Raw genomic sequence first — 21,296 nt, forward strand, 5'->3', positions numbered from 1 at the left:
ATTTGAATCTCCACAGATTAAAAGTGTGCCATTTTATGAGTATCAATTACCTGTAAGTGGGAAAGGAATGAGGATGAGTTTTGTTAGGAGCATAGTAGGATACCATTGTGATTAGAGAATTGAATAGTATAAGATAATGACCTTCTAGGTCTTTGATTTCTGTCAGAAGGGAAAAAGGTGTAGTATGATGAAACGCTATTCGCATACCTTGTTGTTTAGTCTTGGCAGAGGCTGTGAAAACTTGGGGATAAGCTAAACCAAAATATTTAGGAGTCGCCTTACCTGTGAAATGGGTTTCTTGGAGGCATACAACATGTGCTTTTTGAGGAAGCCGAGGAACGAAAAACTTTAGTTCCCTTTTGTGGGATATTTAGACTTTGTACATTTTAGAGTAAGGACATTTAAGGGGGGGGGGGGGGGCATCAGTAAATCTTAAAGGAAATATTGCAGTATACTGCATTCATAGATTGTGAATCTACATCTAATAGATAAAACATAAAATATGTTTATCTGAGGTTGTGGGGGGAAAAAGGGAAGTCCAAAACTTAATAGAACAGTATTAGTTTAAATAAGTTTTGTCAGATTATACTGAAGGTGGTAAATTAGTGATCAAAGAAAGGCTAAGCCTTAAGACTGAATAAACTTCAAGATGAGGAGTGAAAGTCATTCAGTTCATTGTGTCTACAGGATCTATATCTGGAGAATTGAATCTTCTCTTAGAGGAATTTTGTCAGCCTCTATCTTTTCCAGATTTGGAGGATTCTTAAGTAAGGGATTCAGTGCAGGTTGTTTAGCCACAGTAATTGGGGGAAAGGTCAGCAAAAAGCTGATAAGGATGATCTTGAACGTTGAGGGAATATTTTCCTCTAGCTGTAGCCATGAATTGTTCTTTGGTACAATAGAAGTGGAATTTAAAGCTGGTGTTAAAGCTCTGTGAATACTATCATCTCAAAATGTTCGTCCAATTGATGGTAATAGTTCTTGGAAAAGTGCAGTCATAGTAGAATAAAGGATCAACAATAGCCTCCGGTATTCCTCATATATGAAGATTTGATCGTCGTGCTCTATTTTCAAAGTCCTCTAAGCGTGTTTGTAGAATAAGGTTGTCTTCCTTAACACCCTTTTCACACCAGGGCGCTTTGCAGGCGCTATAGCGTTAGTAATAGAGCCTGTAATCCGCCCTAAAGAAGCTGCACCATTGTATGTAGTGTCTTTCACGCTACAGTGGTGCGCTGGCAGGACGTCAGAAAAAGGTCCTGCCAGCAGCTTCTTTGGAGCGGTGAAGGAGCGGTGTGTTTACCGCTCCTCCACCGCTGCTCCCCATTGAAATCAATGGGGCAGCGCTGTAATGCCGCCGGCAAAACGCCGCCATTGCGGCATATTGCCGTCGTTTTTAACCCTTTCGCAGCCACTAGCGGGGGTAAAAGCGCCCCGCTAGCTTCCGAAATGCGCCGCAAATCCGCCGGAATTTACATTATCATGTACTGTCATGGGACAGTACATTAATTTCCATGTCATTCACTCTGATTTCTAGGTCAGACGTGTGCTGGCCTAACTCACAGATTTCTTTTGTGAGACTTTCAGTTATGTAGTCTGAGGTCTGCCTTATGGCTTTCTGTAACATTTTTTCAATTTGTGTCAAAATATTTGGATGTAGGGAATCTGTTTGTTTTTCTTGTGAGGCGGCTCTGTATTCACAGTCAGGGTCATTATAGGCATTCTGAGGTAACTGCAGCTGTGAGATATGCCTATGTGTGAGGAAAGAGGCTGTGCCAGTTTACAGGAGCCTCTGAACTGTGTATCCTTGGCACTCTTTTTAGTTTATTTATATCTAGGGCTGCACCAAAGGCCATTTTATGTGTCCCAGGGTCACTGTCATGGACGCACTCCTCATGATGTCGCAACGGGTCACAGGCGCACGGGTCCATAAAGAGGTGTTCTAGCTCATGGGCCTCCAGTGGCTAATAGAGATGTGCCAATGCGTATGCACACGCTCACACCCACACCAATGCGCACACCCGCGCCAATGTGCACACACAGACTTGCATCTGTGCTCTTCAGCCTGCTGCTCCGAGCCCCTTCCTTTATCTGCCAAGTGGACGCCACCCTCAGCCCAGAGAACCATGCAGGCTCTCATACTCCACTGTGCTCCGAGGGTCACTGTCCCCACTCCAGTGATCCTGGAACCAGAGCCATACGAGGGGTCTCCCTCTGCACATCAGGCTCATCTCCAAGGTACGTGTCAGTCACTGAGGAGGCTTATGGTAAGATTATTTCCAGTTTACCATACCGTGTGGGTGTCTTTATCAGCTGAGGAGTCCCAAGAGATGTGAAACTTCCACTGGACATGTCTGTCGCCTGGGGGGGCCACAGCTTGTAAGAAGAGTCATACTTAATATATATTACTAGGTCCGTGGCACAATACCCTTTATTTTTTTTATGGTAAATTACTCTCACGCCATTTAAACAAGATTCTTCCCAATCTGGTCAAACCAGACCAAATGGGTTTAACTGAAAACAGACAAACCTCGGACACAACCAGGCGAATCATCAACATTCTACAACTTGTAGAGAAAACTCAAACACCTTCTGTGCTTCTATTGATGCAGAAAAGACATTCAATAGAGTGCATTGTCGATATATGTATATGGTACTGGAGAAATTTGGCTTCAGAGGACCTATCCTATCAGCTATCCTAGCACTGTACACTCAACCTTTGCACAGGTTTACACATCTGGCCTCCTATCTAAGCCATTTGAGATATCAAATGGCACTCGATAGGGTTGGCCACTATCTCCATCCATTTTTAATTTGATGATAGTACCCCTTGTGGAAGCAATACTCGCCCCTAATCTCAGGGTTTTGTATACGTTCCACTTCCCACATTATCAACCTTTTTTGCTGATGACGTAATTCTTCTTCTAACTAATACACTGATTTCCCTGCCAGTAGCTCACCAAATATTATCTACGTTTAGTACCATTTCATACTATAAAGTGAATTTTACTAAGTCCCTAATACTCAATTTAGAAGTACCTATAGCCAATCGCCACCATTTGCAGAATCAACTATCATACTCTTGGGCCGAGCACAGCATACCTTACCTAGGTATACATAAAACACCCACTACCTCCCACTTTTTCAGATACCAACTATAAACATTTTCTTGCAGAACCCGGTAAAGAACTTCACCCCCTATTGGGCTTTGATCCATTTTGGGCAGGTAGAATAGTCACTTACCTAAAATATTGTTTCATACTTTATAATCACCCTCAAGCCTAGTCTTTTTAGTTCCCTTTCAGTAATGCTTAAAAGATCTGTCTGGCAAAAGAGCAAGATGCTCCCATATTCACCTAATCAAACATAGGAGTAATGGGGGTATGGGCCTGGTTACATAGTTACATAGTTAGTAAGGTAAAAAAAGACACAAGTCCATCCAGTTAAAAAAAAAAATACAGTCCCATATACACAATTCTATACACACAGTTGATTCAGAGAAAGGCGAAAAATCCCAGAAAAGCATGATCCAATTTGCTATAGCTGGGGAAAATACTCCTTCCTCATCCCCGAGAGGAAATCAGATTTTCCCTGGATCAATTTTACATATAAATGCCAGTCCCTTTCATATTATGTACATTTAGGAAATAATCCAGGCCTTTTTTTAAAGCAATCTACTGATCTTGCCAGAACCATCTCTGGAGGAAGTCCATTACACATTTTCACAGCTCTTACTGTTAAGAAATCTTTCCTTATTTGGAGATGAAATCTTTTTTCCTATAGACATAAAGAGTGCTCCTGTGTCCTCTGTGATGACCTTAAAGTAAATAACTCAACACCAAATTCACTATGTGGACCACTTATGTATTTTTACATGTTGATCAAATCCCCCTTAATCTCCTCTTCTCAAGAGGGAATAAATTCAGTCCCTCTAATCTGTCCTCATAGCTGAGCTCCTCCATGCCTCTTATCAGTTTGGTTGCCCTTCTCTGCACTTTGTCTTGTTCCCCAATATCTTTTTGAGAATTTTCCAATTATTGTTTGTAACATAGGAACCTTCATATCATCTGCTATAGCCCCCCCCCCCCATCTTTGCCCATTCTACCTACCAATAGGGGATGACCCCTGTCTGACCTGTCTGCCCTATTATAATCTAGTTCACCCTCCCCCCACAATCCTAGTTTAAATACTGCTCCAGACTTCCTATAAACCTTCCCCCAGCACAGCAGACCCCCTTTCATTTAAGTGCAAACCATATTTAGATTATAGGTTGCACCCCGAAGAAAAGTCAGCCCAGTGCTCTAAAAACCCAAATCCCTCCTCCTTATACCAGGTCTTTAGCCATGCATTCAGCTAACTAATCACCCCCTGCCTTTCCTGTGTTGCACATGGCACAGGCAATATTTCAGAGAATATCACCTTGGAGGTCCTTCCCTTCAGCTTGCAGCCTAGTTCTTTAAATTGGTTCTTAAGGAGCCTCCACCTTCCATATATTCTCTCATTGGTTCCAACGTGGACCAAGACAGCTGGGTCATACCCAGCCCCTCCCAGTAATTTATCAACCCGGTCCACCACATGCCAAACCTTGGCATCAGGGAGACGGCAAACCTATTGGTTGAGGCGATCTTGGCGACAAATTATTCTATCAGTTCTTTTGATTATAGAATCCAAGCCCTTAACAAATCAGATGTAATCTCCCTAGTTCAATTGAATTATTGTTATTAAAGATCCATTTTCACCAGAACAGGCAAAAGTTATTTTTTTTGTGTGGAAACCCTGGATGGATTGGTCTCCTTCTTAAATCCAGATTGTCATTGTCCAATTTTTCCTCGTAGCCTTACTTTTTTTGTGTGGACCTTATCCTTAGTGGTATTAATATTATTCCTATTCGTATTAACATTTTGTGTGATACATTACTCCCAGTAATATCTCTAGCATAACTGAATGAAACTTGTTCTACCAACTAAAATTAAGGCGATTATGGAAGTCCTGACTTTGTATTTGTTCTTGTACTTTCTGTATTCTCTGTTAAATTGGTTTCTTAACCCAATGTAACCCTGCAAATATTTTGATTTCAATAAAAACTATTGATACAAAAAAGAAACAAGAAAATGTTTTCATACTGCTCCTTCCTACTTCCTCTTCACTGCACTGAAAAACGAATGTCAATTTGACTCCACCTGTGATTAGATGATTAGTTCAAACAACTCTTTTTAAAAAGGAAATATTTCAAACAAAATTATTGTATAGCCATCATATCCCAAAAATACTTGACAGACTAAATATTTATTTTAATTGCCTTTTCTTTAGATTGGTCCTTCTATCACTTTTATTGAACATTTTTATTGTTTTGCTTTAGGTGGTTTTATATTTTGTGCTGATGCTGGTGACCTGTGAAAAATCTTCCTCTACTTGTAAATTTGAATTTGTAAGTGCTTCAAGCAACTTTGAAACGTGCTTAAAGGACTTGGTGAGTGCTAAGTGACTGGATATGTAATTGTTGTTTATGACTTGTTAAAAAAAAAAAAGTCTGGATCCAACGCTATGGACTGTGTTTATACATCATATAGGAATATGCTTAAATAAAGGGAGTCATATTTGCAAAGCCCAAAGAAAAATAGTACTGTGTTGCATGAGCAGTGGGTTGTGGCCAAATTGTGCTAACAGTAAGAGGGGCTATACTGTCAAGAAGTGAAAATATTATCCAATAAATGTTTTCTAATATCTGTCCACAAAGGTTTACTTATCCCTCTATTCAAAATCCCCCCCCCCCCCAAAAAAAAAGCACTACCTTCATTTGCCCTCCCAGCACAAATACCCTCTGCAAGCCAAAATCCCCCCCAAGCAAAAATGCAAACTGTTATGTCCCTTTGACACGGGGTCTCTCAGGGTGTTGCTAGCAATGCTACCAGTATCTGCTCAGCAAGTTACACACAGGCTGGATGCACTTCTTAACCAGGGAAGGGTTTATTACGCATTTAGAAAGCGATGTCATTCTTACATGGACGAGTCATAATACAACAGGTCTCCCTCTAAGTACCATGCGGCTGCTTCTAGTCCCACACACACTGTGACTGACTTCCTGGTACAACCCCTCCCCCAGCATGCATCAGGAGAAAGGGGTTAAGGGTCACAGTGATTCTGCACAAACATTACACAAACAATCCCACAGCACAAATTCTCTTCCCCACTCAAATCCCCCTTCTCAGGACAACCCCCTTCCCATAGAATAAAACCCACCTTTTCTTCCCCCTTACTTTCCACATCTCAACACGAATTCTCTTATCTCCTCACATCCCAGAGCAAATGTCCTTCTAATCTCAAATCACCCTGCCTAGTACAAATGCTCTTATCCCCCTTCCCAGCACAAATATGCTTAAAGTTACACCTAAGCACATAAAATCCCCCCCCCCGAATTTTTTTTTTGAGTTCCCCAACCCATATAAACACAGGCACGAATGTAAACGCATGCTTCAGGGCACATGTTACATATCGCTGCACATGCCGGAGTGAGAGCAATAATTCTAACACATGACCGCCTCTGTAACACTAAACTGATACCTATAGGGGGCTTTTGAAGCGTTGCCTATAGACAATATAGGTTACTGAGGTTTGATGCCATTTCGTGGGTGCACTCTGCGCAACCTCATCTTTTATATGTTACCAAAAATTTGGGTAATTTACTGCATTTGTTTGCCCTAAAATTCACGTTAGTTGTTTTTTTTACTGAAATTTTTTAGTGAAATTTTGGGTTTCCTAGACCTTTGCGATAATATCGTGTAAAAAAATGAACTACCACTATTTTATTCTCTAGGGTATCTGCTTTCAGATGTAATCTGTGTAATCTTCAGGTCTAAAATGTTTTTTAAACATGTATGCAAAAAAACGCAAAAACTGCTCTGGCAGCAAAGGGTTAATTGACACAAGTACACACTATAGAGGGATATGCTTTGTTCATATTCCATATCTGAGGTTCACAACCACTTTAAGTCCCCTTTCCCCAATCATTCCTTCCAGCACTAATCCTTTATCCCCCTCTCAGCACAAATCTTCTTACCCCCTCCCATTCCCATAAATTCCTTTTGCATGCCAAAATCCCCCCAAACAAAAAATGAAAACATCCCCCCTAGCACAATTCACTTCAAATTCCCTCCTCCCTACCCAAATCTGCACTCCTAGCACAAATTCTCTTATCCTCCCTAAATCCCCCCTTGCAGCACAAATCCTCTTATCTCTCCTAAATCACTCTTCCTATCACAAATCTGCTACTCCCCCCTATCCTTCCTCCCAGCACTATATCTTTATCCCCCAAATCACTCCTCCCAACACAAATCTTCTTATAAACACAGCCTACATTGCAGTAATATCGAAACTGGATAAAAACCCAGAAGAAGTCAGTAATTTTAGACCCATCTCCCTCATCAATAGCGACTTAAAAATCCTTACCAAACTCCTTGCAAATCGTCTAGCTTCCTTCATTAACCGATATGTTCATAAGGATCAAGTGGGGTTCATCCCAGGCAGACAGGGCCCTGATCAGATCAGAAGAGCCATAGGCATAGTCTCCATCCTCCAGATAAAATGGCCAGGACGTCCAAAACAATCAGGCATGCTTTTATCACTGGACCTTCAAAAGGCCTTCGATTTGGTCTCCTGGCCATGCATATTTACAATCCTTGAATGTTGGGGCTTTGGCGACAAGTTTATGGGCCTGATCCGTGCTCTTAATTCAAATCCTAAATCCTATATTAGGCATCAAGGCCACTACTCCAAACCAATACATATAGCCAAAAGGCACCAGACAAGGCTGTCCCTTATCTCCACTAATCTTTGCAATAGCAATTGAGACACTCGCCATTTCCATTCGCCGGGACCCCAACATACAAGACGTTCAATGTGGCTCTCGGGTTCACAAAAATGTGGCCTGTTTGCAGATGACAAATACTGATGCCTAGTCATGGATTCCTATCTTAGGGAAAAAGACACATGGTCATTTCCGTCTCTCTCCTTACATTCACACCTAGGGGTCGGTGGTTAAGTTCCTCCTCTCAGGCACAGCTATCTCCCATTGGGGGTGTCCAGGGAGGAGGTACACCTCCGACTATTAATGGAAATACCAACCCTTCACTCTAACACTACCATGTCTGTCTAAAATGATTTTACATTTTATCTCTGACGTGTTACACTCGATTCATCTTGTTGCGCTGCCTGTAACCTTTCTATGTTTTGACTGAATCGATATTCTGAATGTCACTTTCAAATGTATTATGCTTGTTGTGATACAAAATAAAATACTTTGAAATAAAAAAAATAAAAAATAATAATCTTGACCTAGGAGGACGAGATCCATATGGAGTAGGAGGTTGAGATGGAGGTGTAGGTGGAAGCGGCGGTGGAAGAGGGCGAGGTAGCCAACACTTTTTATTTATTTTTTTATTAATTTTTTATTGGGGTACACCCCAAAAGAGCGAGAAAGATCAAAAATACAACAATGGCTGGGTAAGGCCAGTATACATGTCTATTCTGCACAAGGTAAGGACAAGTCCTGTGGGATCCATGCCTGGTTCATTTTAATGAACGTGAGCTTGTCCACATTGGCTCTGGACAGTCGGCTGCGCTTGTGGGGTCGAGGACCTAATCGTCCTCCACATCATCTTCCACCCAGTCTTCACCCCTGCCCTCCTTGTCGGTCCACACAATTGCAAAAGCAGCAACAGTTGGCGCCTGTGTTTCATCATCATCATCCGAGACGTGCTGCAATGGTCCTCCCATGTGCTCATCTTCAAACATAAGTGGTTGGGCATCAGAGCACTCAATTTCTTCCATTTCTGGGGCAGGGCTAGGTGGATGGCCATGGGAAACCCTGCTAACAGAGTCATCAAAAAGCAAAAGAGACTGCTGCATGATTTGGGGCTCAAACTGCTTGGCTGATTTGCAAGGGGGTGAGGTGAAAGACTGATGGACATTGGCTGCAGGTGCCAACTCTGAAATTTCAGCAGTAGACTGTCAGCAACCCAATCTACTATCGCCTGTACTTGTCCTGGCCTCAACATTCGTAGAGCCACATTAGGCCCCACCAAATACCGCTGCAGGCTCTGTCGCCTACTCAAAGGTGTTTCACTTGTGCGTGTAGCTGGTACAGATTGACCATGTCCTCTCCCTGCAACAGGAGCTCCACCAGCAGCACCACGACCGGGGCAACATCCCTTATTTGACGATCTCCTCACATTTCTCCAATTTAGGATCTTGCCCTAAATGGGTGTTTTTAGAATAGCAGGATAGAGCAACAGTATCTAAACTGTGTATCTCACACGTACAGATATGCAGAAAATGCACCAATAAACTGAAAATTGTATACTCACCTTTCCGTAATTTTCCTTTCCTGACGCATCCCATGGCAGCACACACATTGGGTTGTGACTCCGCCTCCACAACCTGATAGGACTGGTTAGCTATAAGATTTGAAGAGGAGTCCACCGTTGCATTCTCAGTAACTATCATCTTAGAGGGGTGGGGCCCAGTGTGCTGCCAAAATTATGGAAAGGTGAGTATACAATTTTTGCTGTTTTTCCTGATGCATCATGGCAGCACACACATTGGGAAATAACTCGCTACATGGGTGGGTGCTTTTCAAAACATTTATTTGCTCAAGTACAAGGTATGGATGAATTTGTTTGGATGATTGATCTCCCAAGCTCAGCTGTAGTCAACTGAGTCGGGTCTATTCTGTAATGTGTCACGAACGTGGTTTTTGATGTCCAGGTTGCTGCCTTGCAAATAGATTTTGGGGACACTCTACAATATGCTGCCCAGGAGGTTGCTACTGCTCTTGTCGAGTGGGCTCTCAATCCTTCTGGTATCTGGAGATGTTGAACTACATATGCTTTTCTTATGGTTCTAATCAGCCAAGATGCTATAGTTCTTGAGGATGCAGTCTGGCCCCTTTTTGCACTGTATGGTATGACTAGAAGGTGTTCCGATTTTCTGAATGCACGAGTAACCTCTAGCTAGGTGGAAATGATTGGCTTTACGTCCAAGGGATGAGGATTCCCCTCGTTATTGAGAAAAACTGGAAAGTTGATTTCCGAGTTGAAATGAAAGGTAGATGCTACCTTGGGTACAAACTGATCCGAGGGTCTAAGAACAACTCTGTCTGGATAAAGCACCAGATGCGGTTCCTTAATTAGTAGGGCCTGGAGTTCCAAAACTCTCTTGGCCGACATTATTGCCAGCAAAAGGCTAACTTGAGTGTTAAGTCCCATAGAGAAATTGAGTGTAGAGGAAAGAAGGGTTCCTTCAACAGAGCTTCCAGCACGATTGAAAGGTCCCAGGTCGGGAAGATTAGCTTCCTGGGAGGCCTAATTTTTAGGCATGCCCTCTGAAATTGAATAATGAGAGGATCTGAGGCACATTTAACTCCTGACATTGCGGAAAGAGCAGAGACTTGGACTTTTAAGGTGCTAGAACTTAGCCCCTTCTCCAGGCCTAGCTGCAGAAACTCTAAGCCCTTGTACACACGGTCGGACATTCTGACAACCAAATCCGTTGGATTTTTTCCGACGGATTTTGTCCGAAACTGTTGCATACACCCGGTCGGACAAAGTTGTTGGAAAATCCGATTGTACATAACGTGATGACATTATTTCATTACGAGGGAACTACGTTTCGGCTAGTAGCCAATAGCTTTGGTCTAGGAATTTGATCTGAGCATGCGTGGCACTTTGTCCGTCGGAGTAGGCTACACATGATTGGAGTATGTCCGATCGGAGCATGTTGTCGGAAAATTTTATAGACAAGTTGGAAAACTTGGTCCGTCGGATATTCCGATGGAAACAGTCCGATGGAGACCACAGAGTCGGAATATCCGACAAAACAGTCCGATAGGAAACATTCCGTCGGAATCTCCGACCGTGTGTACAAGGGCTCAGACCTGAGAAACTGGCAGGTATAAAGGATTCCAGGACTGCTGTTGAGCAAATGTGTAGAATTTTTCCCAGATTTTATTATATATGCTGTTAGTTGATTTTTTTTCTGGCTTGCTGTAGGGTGTATACTACCCTGAGCGAACACCCTTGGTCTAACAGCCTCTCCCTTTCAACCTCCAAGCCATTAGGTGTAACCGTTCTGGAGATGGATATAGGAACTGTCTTCGTGAGAGCAAGTCCGGTACAGTGGATGAGGGAGAGGTTCTTCCGTGTTTAACTGCAGAATAGTCGCAAACCATGGCCTCCTTGGCCAAAATGGCAGTACTGCCACTAGCGTGGATGTCGAGCTCCTTGATCTGGCTAAGAATCTGGCTATTAGTGGGAATATGTATCCTAGGTGAAACTCCCAAGGGTGGTGGAGACAGTCGATCCCTGCCGCTGTTGGGTAGGCTGTTCTTGCTAGAAAGCGGGGACATTTGTTGTTCTCCGGCGTTGCCGCTAAATCCATGACTGCCATTCCCCATCTGAGGGACCATTCGTTGTTTGACACGAATACTCTACTCAAGTCGTCCGCCAGCTGGTTGTGTGTGTCGCTGGGATGTATATCGCTTTCAAGTCCGCCAGGTGAACTTGCGCCCATTTGAGTATGGGTCGAACCTCCTGCATTAGTGTCTTGCTTCGGGTACCCCCTTGCCTGTGTACGTAGTTTACTGCTACCATATTGTCCATTCGCAGAAAGATGCTTTTCCCTGTGAGGAGTGGGCCGAAGGTTAGGAGGGCTTGCCATGTGGCCCGGAGCTCTAGCACATTCGAAAATATGCCCTGCGGTCGAAAAGCCCAACGGCCTTGAGCCCCGTGATGCTGATAATGCACTCCCCAACCCTGCAAACTGGCTTCTGTTGTTAATATTTCTGGTAGTGGGGGTACAATGGGGTGGCAATGTGTCAGATTGTTGATTTGAGTCCACCACCGTGCAGAGATCTTCACTGCCTGATCATGAGTGATCACTATTCGCTGATTCATAGAATATCCATTACATTGTTTTAGGAACGAGTTCTGGAAAGTTCTCGAATTCCACTGAGACCACTGAATCATTAGGAAGGTGGAGGACATTGACCCCAGGATACTTAGACATGACCTTGCAGATAGATGGTTTGCCAACAGGAGCTTTCTGACTTTGTGGATGAGCGGATGGATCTTCTCCTGGGGAAGACCAACTGTATTGCCACTGGTATCTAGTTTGGCTCCCAGGAAAATCATCTTTTGTGTTGGTACCAGGCTGCTCTTTTTCCAGTTTATCATCCACCCAAATTGCTGGAGTGTGGAGATTAGCACTGTTCGATGTTGCAAAAGTGTTTCCCGACTGTTGGCTAAGAGGATAATATTGTCTAGGTAGTGTAGGGCTCTCAGCCCTTTCTCCCTCAGGTGTGCTATAACGGGAAGTAAGACCCTTGTAAAGGTTCTGAGTGCCGTTGAAATCCCAAAGGGAGGCTCTGGAACTGGAAATGTAGTTGGCCAATGGCGAAGCGCAGATACTTCTGGAAGTTTTGATGCATGGGTATGTGCAAATAAGCATTGGACAAATCGACCGAGAGCATCCAGTCTTCCGCTCCTATTGCTAGTAATATGGATTGCAGACTCTCCATCTTGAAGGATTCGACCAGAATTGTTTGATTTGAGATTCTTTAAATCTAGCACCGGCCTCAAATCTCCTGTCTTTTTTGTGACTAGGAAAAGGGGAATAAAACCCCACACCTCTCTGCTCCCATGGAACTTCTATAATCGCCTGCTTCTGTAGTAGCTCCATGATATATTTGACCAGAAGTTTGCGTTTTGGGTGCGAGGATGGTAGCCTGGTAAATCTGTAGTGACTTTTGGGTGGTCTGTGTTTGAACTTCCATTTGTGGCCGTCTTGGATGGTGGAGACTGTCCAGTTATCTTGTATATGGTTCATCCATACATGAACAAATAGCCCCAGCCTCGCTCCTACTATTGTGGGCTGGGAGAGCGTGGCATCAAAAAGACTTTGGTTGGTCTCTTGGGGTAGTCCCCTTTTTGTCTTCTGAACCCTTACGAAAGACGGCTGCGTGTTCCACCAATTCCACTTCAACTCCTTCCCTGGTTTATAAGCTCTTGCATCCTGATATCTTTCGGGCAGCTGGCGTCTGAAAGATGGGTTCCTTTGCTGCTTGGGCCTTTTATCTGACGGGATTGCCGAATCCAGCCGGGAGCCAGATAGGTTGGTACCGTCATAGGGAATCTTACACCAACTGGACTTGGAGGTCGTATCTGCGACCCAGGCTTTGAGCCACAGTGCTCGCCGAGAGGTCACAGAGGCCAACATTGCTCTTGCTGAAGATCTTATTATATCCACTGCGGTTTCTGCCACGAAATCCCCTGCTAGGCTGAGTTCCTGCAGAGCTGATATAACTCTTTCTTGGTTTGCTTCTTCCAGGAGTAACTTCTCCACATTGGAAGTCCAGCAGGAGATGGCTCTGTCGACCGCTGCCAGAGTGACCGCTGGCCTGCAAGCCCCCCCTGCTGTTGAGTATGCCTTTTTAAGGTCAGGATCGATTTTGCAATCCATCACATCTCTAAAAGTCATGGTGTCTTCTATTGGCAAGGTAACATGGCGCGCCAGTTGCATTAGAGAGGAATCCACCACCGGAGCCAGAATAAGGGGATTCACCGTTGGTTCTTTAAGTGGGTAGAGCTTGCTCAACCTATTGTTTAGGCCTGTTTTTTTGTCCGTTTTTTGCCACTCGTCCTTTATCAGTTCTTCAAGCTCCTCAATGAAAGGAAATGTTTCGGGGTCTTTCTTTAAGTTAGGAAAATATTTTCTTAATTTAGCTGGGGCTTCCTTTTCCTCCTCCCACCGGATTGCCTCCTTCACTGACTTTGCAAAGGGGTCAATTAGTGCAAAATCAAATGCAGCTGGCTGTAACACTTCATCGTCCTCTGGAGAATCCTCTTGTTCTTGATGGGTGTAGGACGTAGAGGCTGAATTAGAATTTCCGATCGGTTCGTAGGCTGCTACCTGCATGATTGATTATTTTACTGATTCTTTTATTTTGTTAGACGCCTCCCTTACGTTGGATTCCTTATCACGATTTGCCTCCTTTAGACAGATTTTGCACACCAATTTACTTGTTATAGCTTGTGCCCCGCAAACCCAACAAGCATTAGGCGCAGGATGCGTGTGCCCTCCATCACAATGTCACTGGGAAGAAGATAAGCTTCTGTGATGGTGGGAGGATCTTGAACGGCTTCTCTGGGAATGAGTGCCTTGAGGGGGAACGCTCTTTTCTTTTAGAGTGTGATGACCCCAGAGGTGTGCCAGAACTGCCAGAAAATAAAATGTGGCATTAGTGGTGATGCTCTCTTTTCTCCTCTTCTTACTTACCGATTCCGATGCCCCCTTAACTCGTGGTTTGCGGATGGTCTGCTACAGCAGCGGCCTCCATAGGGAAAGTAAAAGTGTACCTGTGAGGAGAGGTTCTCTTAGAAAAACAGTAGCAGAGTATGAGCAGCAGGTGCTGGAATAAAGAGAATTAGTGGTGAATTGCTTACCAGGGACCAGGCAGACAGCGCTCAGCAAGGCAGCAACTATTAGGGAAAAACCCAGGATGGAAAGTGGTGTTTTTGGAAGTCTGCAGCTTGTAATAGGTGCAGATCTCTTTTTAAATATGCTGCCGTCGCGGTAGTGATGGCGCTGCTGCCGCACATGCGCCATAGGGTTCCACGACACTCTGCGCTATCTTGGAAACTGCCAAAGTTAGTAATAGTGCTATGTCACTTCCTGGGTGCCTGTGGAGTACTGATGCAGCCGCCATGATGGAGGAGGCAGACTAAGGAAAAAAAAAGGTAAACAGGTACAGGAGGGGGAGACAATCTAAGGATGATAAGCCACTGTAAGGATACCCAGGTAAATGCAGGAGAGGGAGAAAGAGGTGGGAGATGACCGCTGCATACTTTTAAAAACCTGTTTAAGGTTTATCAGATGTTTGTCAAAATTCCTAGCCCCTGAGACCATCAGAGTGGGGCTTCCCTTCTTTTAGCTCATTTAGAGACTGTACAGACCGGGCTTCCAGCTAGGAGAGGCTAAACCTAGCTGGTGCGAAGTGGTAAGGGGGTTCCATGCTTCTAACTGATCCAGATCAAACGATCATCCACACAGGTGAGGAAAAAAAGAACGGTGGACTCCCAGTTCTATCAGGTTGTGGAGGCGGAGGCACAACCCAATGTGTGTGCTGCCATGATCCGTCAGGAAAAATAATTGTGCCATAAATTATTTTTTTTGGAATAGCAGAATAAAACAACAGTATCTAAAGTGTGTATCTCACTCGTACAGATATGCAGGCAACCGTATCTAAACGGTGTATCTCACACGTACAGATATGCAGAAAATGGTATTCAAAAACATTTTTTTGCCCTAAATTATAATTTTTTTGAATAGCACAATACAAGAACAGTATCTAAAATGTGTATCTCACACGTACAGATATGCAGGAAACACTGTAAAATATTTATTTTGGCCCTAAATGGGTGTTTTTAGAATAGCAGAATAGAGCAACAGTATCTAAACGGTGTATCTCACAGTAACATATGCAGTGCTGGTGCACTGAGTTTGCATAAAATGCCTGCCAATGCCAACCTAACAGACGGATAAAAGTTATATTTTCTCTGGCACTGCACCCACACAACTAAATCAAGGTAGATTGTTGAGTAAAATAGATTTCTGAAGCAGGACTCCTATCTAATTCTCTCCTTCAAAACAGCAGCAGCAACCTTTCCCTACACTATCTATCTTTTCTCTGGCACTGGGCTCAGTACAGTGTAAAAAGATTGTGCACTGCACCCACACAAGAAAATCAAGGTAGATCGCTGAGTAATTAGATTTCTGAAGCAGGACTCCTATCTAAGTCTCTCCCTCAAAGCAGCAGCCTTTCCCTACACTATCTAAAGCAGAGTGACGTGCTGTGCGCCTCTAGCTTATATAGAGGCTGAGTCACATGCTGCACTGGCCAATCACAGCCATGCCATTAGTAGGCATGGCTGTGAACGCTTCTAAGAGCACACGAGTTAAATTAATGTTAATTGGCTGCCCTTCAGCTGTTAAAAAAGCGGCATTACATTAACCACCTCAGTACAGTGCAGTTACACCCCCTTCCTGACCAGACCAATTTTCAGCTTTCAGCGCTCTCACAGTTTGAATGACAATTACTCAGTCATCCTACACTGTATCCATATGAAACTTGCGTCCTTTTTTCCACACAAATAGAGCTTTCTTTTAGTGGTATTTAATCACTAGTGGGTTTTTTATTTTTTGTGCTAGAAATAAAATAAAACGTAAATTTTGTGAAAAAAATGCCCTTTTCTTTGTCATAAATTTTTGCTAATTAGTAATTTTTCTTCATACATTTTGGCCAAAATTTATACCGCTACATATCTTTGGTAAAAATAACACACATTAGTGTATATTATTTGGTCTTTGTGAAAGTTATAGAGTCTACAATCTATGGTGCCAATCACTGAAAAGTGATCACATCTGATCAGGCCTTCAGTACATCAGGTGTATCTCACTTCTTGAGACACTAACAAGTCAGAAAAGTACAAATACCCCCCAAATGACCCCTTTTTACAAAGTAGACATTCCAAAGTATTAAGCAAGTAGCATGGTGAGTTTTTTAAGTTGTAATTTTTTCCCACAATTCTTTGCAAAATGAAGATTTTTTTTTATTTTATTTTTTTTACAAAATTGTCATATTATCAGGTTATTTCTCACACACAGCATATGCATACAACAAATTACACCCCAAAATACATTCTGCTACTCCGAGGGCCCCCTGTACTCTTCGATAGGAGGGGAGGCTGAGAGGAGCTCCCCGATCATCAGCCGAACTGAAATCGGCAGTGCGGGAGCTACTCACATTAGGCTTAGTGAAAGCACAGTGTGTGCTCTTTGTCTCCTCCTAGAGTGCAGTACCCGGCAGGAAGAGCAAAAGGTAAATGTCTGCTGTTTTTTTTTTTTTTAATAAGACTATCTACTGTATTTGTGTTTGTATGTGTGTGAGCATGCTTGTATGAGTGAACATGCTTGTATGTGTGTGTGAACATGCTTGTATGTGTGAGTGAACATGCTTGTATGTGTGTGTGAGTGAACATGCTTGTATGTGTGTGAACATGCTTGTATGTGTGTGTGTGAACATGCTTGTATGTGTGTGTGTGAACATGCTTGTATGTGTGTGTGTGTGAGCATGCTTGTATGTGCATGTGTGGGAGCATGCTTGTATGTGTCTGTGAGCATGCTTTTATGTATGTGTCTGTGAGCATGCTTGTATGTGCATGTGTGTGAGCATGCTTGTATGTGCATGTGTGTGAGCATGCTTGTATGTGTGTGAGCATGCTTGTGTGTGCATGTGTGTGTGTGTGTGAGCATGCTTGTGTGTGTGTGTGAGCATGCTTGTATGTATTTGTGTGTGTGTGTGTGTTTATCAGTGGCGGTGCATCCAAAAGGGTGCACAGGTTCCACCCCCTCTATGACCAATGGATAGATTCATGCATAGCATAGCAGGAATCTATCCATGGCCACCGCTGCCACCCCCATATTTAGGTGTCTGGTCCCCTTTGGGGTGCCGGGTGCCTGAATTACAGCGACGGGGGGTGTTTTTGCAGCACCTGATTAGAGCCATGGGCTCTAATAGGCTTCAAAATAGGTGAACTGCGAGCGCCATGCTTGACGCTCAGTCTACCCAGGTGTGTTAGAAAAGTGAATTAATATTCACTTTCCTAACACTGAACCGCCTCTCCACCAATCAGGTGTGTGGGTCTTTTACCCTTCACCCGATTGGCTGAAACAATAGGTGCAGCTATGGACGCCTATCAGGAGGAGAGGACGAGAGATGATGGCAGTAGCTGCATGGAGGACCCCGCTCATGGCCGTTACCCGCTGCCCTACCAAGACAGGGTAAGTGGCGGGCAGACAGTGAGCGGGCGGTGGGGATTCACAGTGGCAGCATTTGATGGGCACAGTAGCAGCATTTGATGGGTACACTGGCAGCATTTGATGGGCAAAGCGGTGGCATTTGATGGGCATAGCGGGGGCATTTGATGGGCACAGCGGCAGAGTTTGATGGGCACAGTAGTGACATTTGATGGTACAGTGGTGGCATTAGATGGTACAGTGGTGGCGTTTGATGGGCACAGTGGCTGTAATTGATGTTTTTAAATCGGTTCCTTTATATGCAGCCACCCACTTGGGACTGGGCCCTGGGGTTCCACCATCGGGCTCGGAGAAAAGAGCCCTGTCCAGGGGTCGGGAGGGGGGGGCCGCCATGGTTTCCTGCATCGGGGCCCTGAAGGTTCTAGTTACGCCACTGGGCCATTTTTTTTTACACAAAATTGTCAATTTGTAAGATATTTCTAACACATAGCATGTATATAGCAAAAATTACACCCCAAAATACATTCTGCTACTCCTCCCGAGTATGGCGATACCACATGTGTAGGACTTTTACACAGCCTGGTCACATAGAGAGGCCGAACATGGAAGTAGTATGTTCAGGTGTTCTGGGAGCATAAATGACATATCTCATTTCATTCCTACCCATCACACTTTTGAAGGTCCTGGAGCACCAGGACAGTGAAATTACCCACAAAATGACCCCATTTTGGAAAGCAAACACCCCAACGTATATTCTATGAGACATGGGCTGCAAATAGGTACTCTGGTACTCTGATGGCCTGGTGACAGGTACTCGGGTACTCTGATGGCCTGGTGACAGGTACTCGGGTACTCTGATGTCCTGGTGACAGGTACTCAGGTAGTCTGATGGCCTGGTGACAGGTACTCAGGTACTCTGATGGCCTGGTGACAGGTACTCTGATGGCTTGGTGACTGGTAGTTGGGTACTCTGAAGGGCGGTGACAGGTACTCATATGGACTGTGACAGGTACTCGGGTACTAAGATGAACTGTGACAGGTACTCGGGTACTCAGATGGACTGGGACAGGTACTCGGATACTCAGATGGACTGGGACAGGTACTCAGGTACTAAGATGAACTGTGACAGGTACTCGGGTACTCAGATGGGCTGGGACAGGTACTCGGGTACTTTGAAGGGCTGTGACAGGTACTCAGCTACTTTGATGGGCTGTGACAGGTACTCGGGTACTCTGATGGACTGTGACAGGTACTCGGGTACCCTGATGGCCCGTGACAGGTACTCGGGTACCCTGATGGCCCGTGACAGGTACTCTGGTACCCTTATGGCCCGTGACAGGTACTCTGGTACCCTGATGGACCGTGACAGGTACTCGGGTACCCTGATGGACCGTGACAGGTACTCGGGTACCCTGATGGACCGTGACAGGTACTCGGGTACCCTGATGGACCGTGACAGGTACTCGGGTACCCTGATGGACCGTGACAGGTACTCGGGTACCCTGATGGACCGTGACAGGTACTCGGGTACCCTGATGGGCCGGGACAGGTACTCGGGTACTCTGATGGGCCGGGACAGGTACTCGGGTACTCTGATGGGCCGGGACAGGTACTCGGGTACTCTGATGGGCCGGGACAGGTACTCGGGTACTCTGGACTGTGACAGGTACTCTGATGGACTGTGATTGACAGGTACTATGAGGGGTGGTGACAGGTCCTCTTTATGGGGGGGGGGGGCAATCAGTGTGTGTTGGTGTACACTGTAGGCGGTAACGAGATGTTACTGCAATCTCCTCCTCACACACGATCGGTGTGTGAGGAGGAGAACCCGGTAACATCTCGTTACCGCGGTTTGTTTACACTTTAGTGATCGGCTGTGAAAGGATCACAGCCGATCACGTGGGTAAACAGCCGGCCAATGGCTGTTTACTCGTGTCGGTGACAAGCAGTGTTCCCGGGGAACACGCCCCCACCGACGTGCACATGCAGCGCGCTCACGATCGCGCACATGCGCCGTGCACAGTGGGGGTGTGACCATGTGTTATCGGCCGTGACTTCATCACGGCCGATCACGTGGTAAACAGCCATAACCAATGGCTGTTCACCCCCTTCGGTGGCGAGCGGTGTCTCCGTGACACGCCACCACCGAAGAAACAGGGATGCGCGCGCACGATCGCGTGCATTCCCTGTTTAAACGGGAGGCCGTCATATGACGGTCTCCTGCCGCAATAGGTGCGCCGCCTGGCCGTCATTTGACAGCCGGCGGTCAGCATCAAGTTAATGAAAACTGAACCCCAACATACAGTAAATTGTTTGGGTTTGGGTCTGGGACCCAAAAACCCAAAAGTCCGGTACGAACCCGAACTTTACAGTTCGGGTTCGCTCAACCCTAATTATGATCATTCGACTGGGTCTGACGCTGGGAGAAGTTGGTCAATATGTTGGTTATATGTCTTTTTGTATATCCTGCAATCCAAAAAAAAAGCGAAAGTTTGATGGATGATTGGTAATCTGTCCCATTACTTTTGGTCCCTTAAAAAGTGGGAGGCACATATACAAACTGTTGTAATTCCTACACTGTTCACCTGATTTGGATGTAAATACCCTCAAATTAAAGCTGAAAGTCTGCAGTTAAAGCACATCTTGTTGGTTTCGTTTCAAATCCATTGTGGTGCTGTATAGAGCCAAAAAGATTAGAATTGTGTCGATGTCCCAATATTTATGGACCTGACTGTATCATTAAAAATGATTAAACAGAAATTGTATCAACACCAGATATTAGATGTTTGGAGGATCATGCGTCCTAAAACGCTAGATTATACTTTTTACTCCCCTGTACACGGGATGTACACCAGAATCGACTACATAATGGATCAATGACACAAAAGAAACATCATATGCTACCCTTTGGGAGGCCCACAAGGCCTATGTCAGGGGTATTCTTATCTCTACAGGGGCTGGGGAAAAAAAGAGAGAACCAAAAACATGTAATTATTAACCACTTAAGGACCGCCTCATGTACATATACGTTGGTACTTTGAAGAGGAATATCTCGATAATGGCAGCAGCTGCTGCCACAACCGAGATATCCCTCTTTACAGGAGGCGGTCCTGTGTGCGATAATGGTGGTCTCCGCGGCGGGTTCACTGCAAGATCACCATTATCGGTGGCGGGAGAGGTGCCACCCCCCCCTCCCGACGCTCTCCCGCGCCCTCCGCAGCTTACCAGAGCCGTAATTCTAGCCCTAGATCTCCTCTGTAACGCAAACCATGTAACCTGTAGAATTTTTTAAATGTCGCTTATGGAGATTTTTGAGGGTAAATCTTTGACGCCATTCCACGAGCGGGCGCAATTTTTAAGCATGACATGTTGGGTATCAATTTACTCGGCGTAACATTATCTTTCAAAGTACGGTATAAAAAAATTGGGCT

General features: G+C 44.7%; 1 protein-coding gene across 12 annotated transcripts in view; it reads left to right on the forward strand.

Moving 5' to 3' along the window:
- FLT3LG (fms related receptor tyrosine kinase 3 ligand) overlaps nt 1-21,296 on the forward strand; it is a 601,019-nt gene that overhangs the window by 397,464 nt on the left and 182,259 nt on the right. For all 12 annotated transcript variants that reach the window (XR_013263162.1, XR_013263163.1, XM_077457020.1 and 9 more), the window contains one exon: nt 5,357-5,467. Coding sequence is in view for 10 of the 12 variants with exons in the window: in XM_077457020.1 (XP_077313146.1) it covers nt 5,357-5,467 (111 nt within the window). In the remaining 2 variants the exon portion in view is untranslated. The remainder of the gene's footprint in view (nt 1-5,356; nt 5,468-21,296) is intronic.

This window comes from Lithobates pipiens, unplaced genomic scaffold, assembly GCF_037356315.1.
Source record: "Lithobates pipiens isolate NorthernLeopardFrog02 unplaced genomic scaffold, aLitPip1_a1.2 Scaffold_27, whole genome shotgun sequence".
Taxonomy (NCBI): Eukaryota; Metazoa; Chordata; class Amphibia; order Anura; family Ranidae; genus Lithobates; species Lithobates pipiens.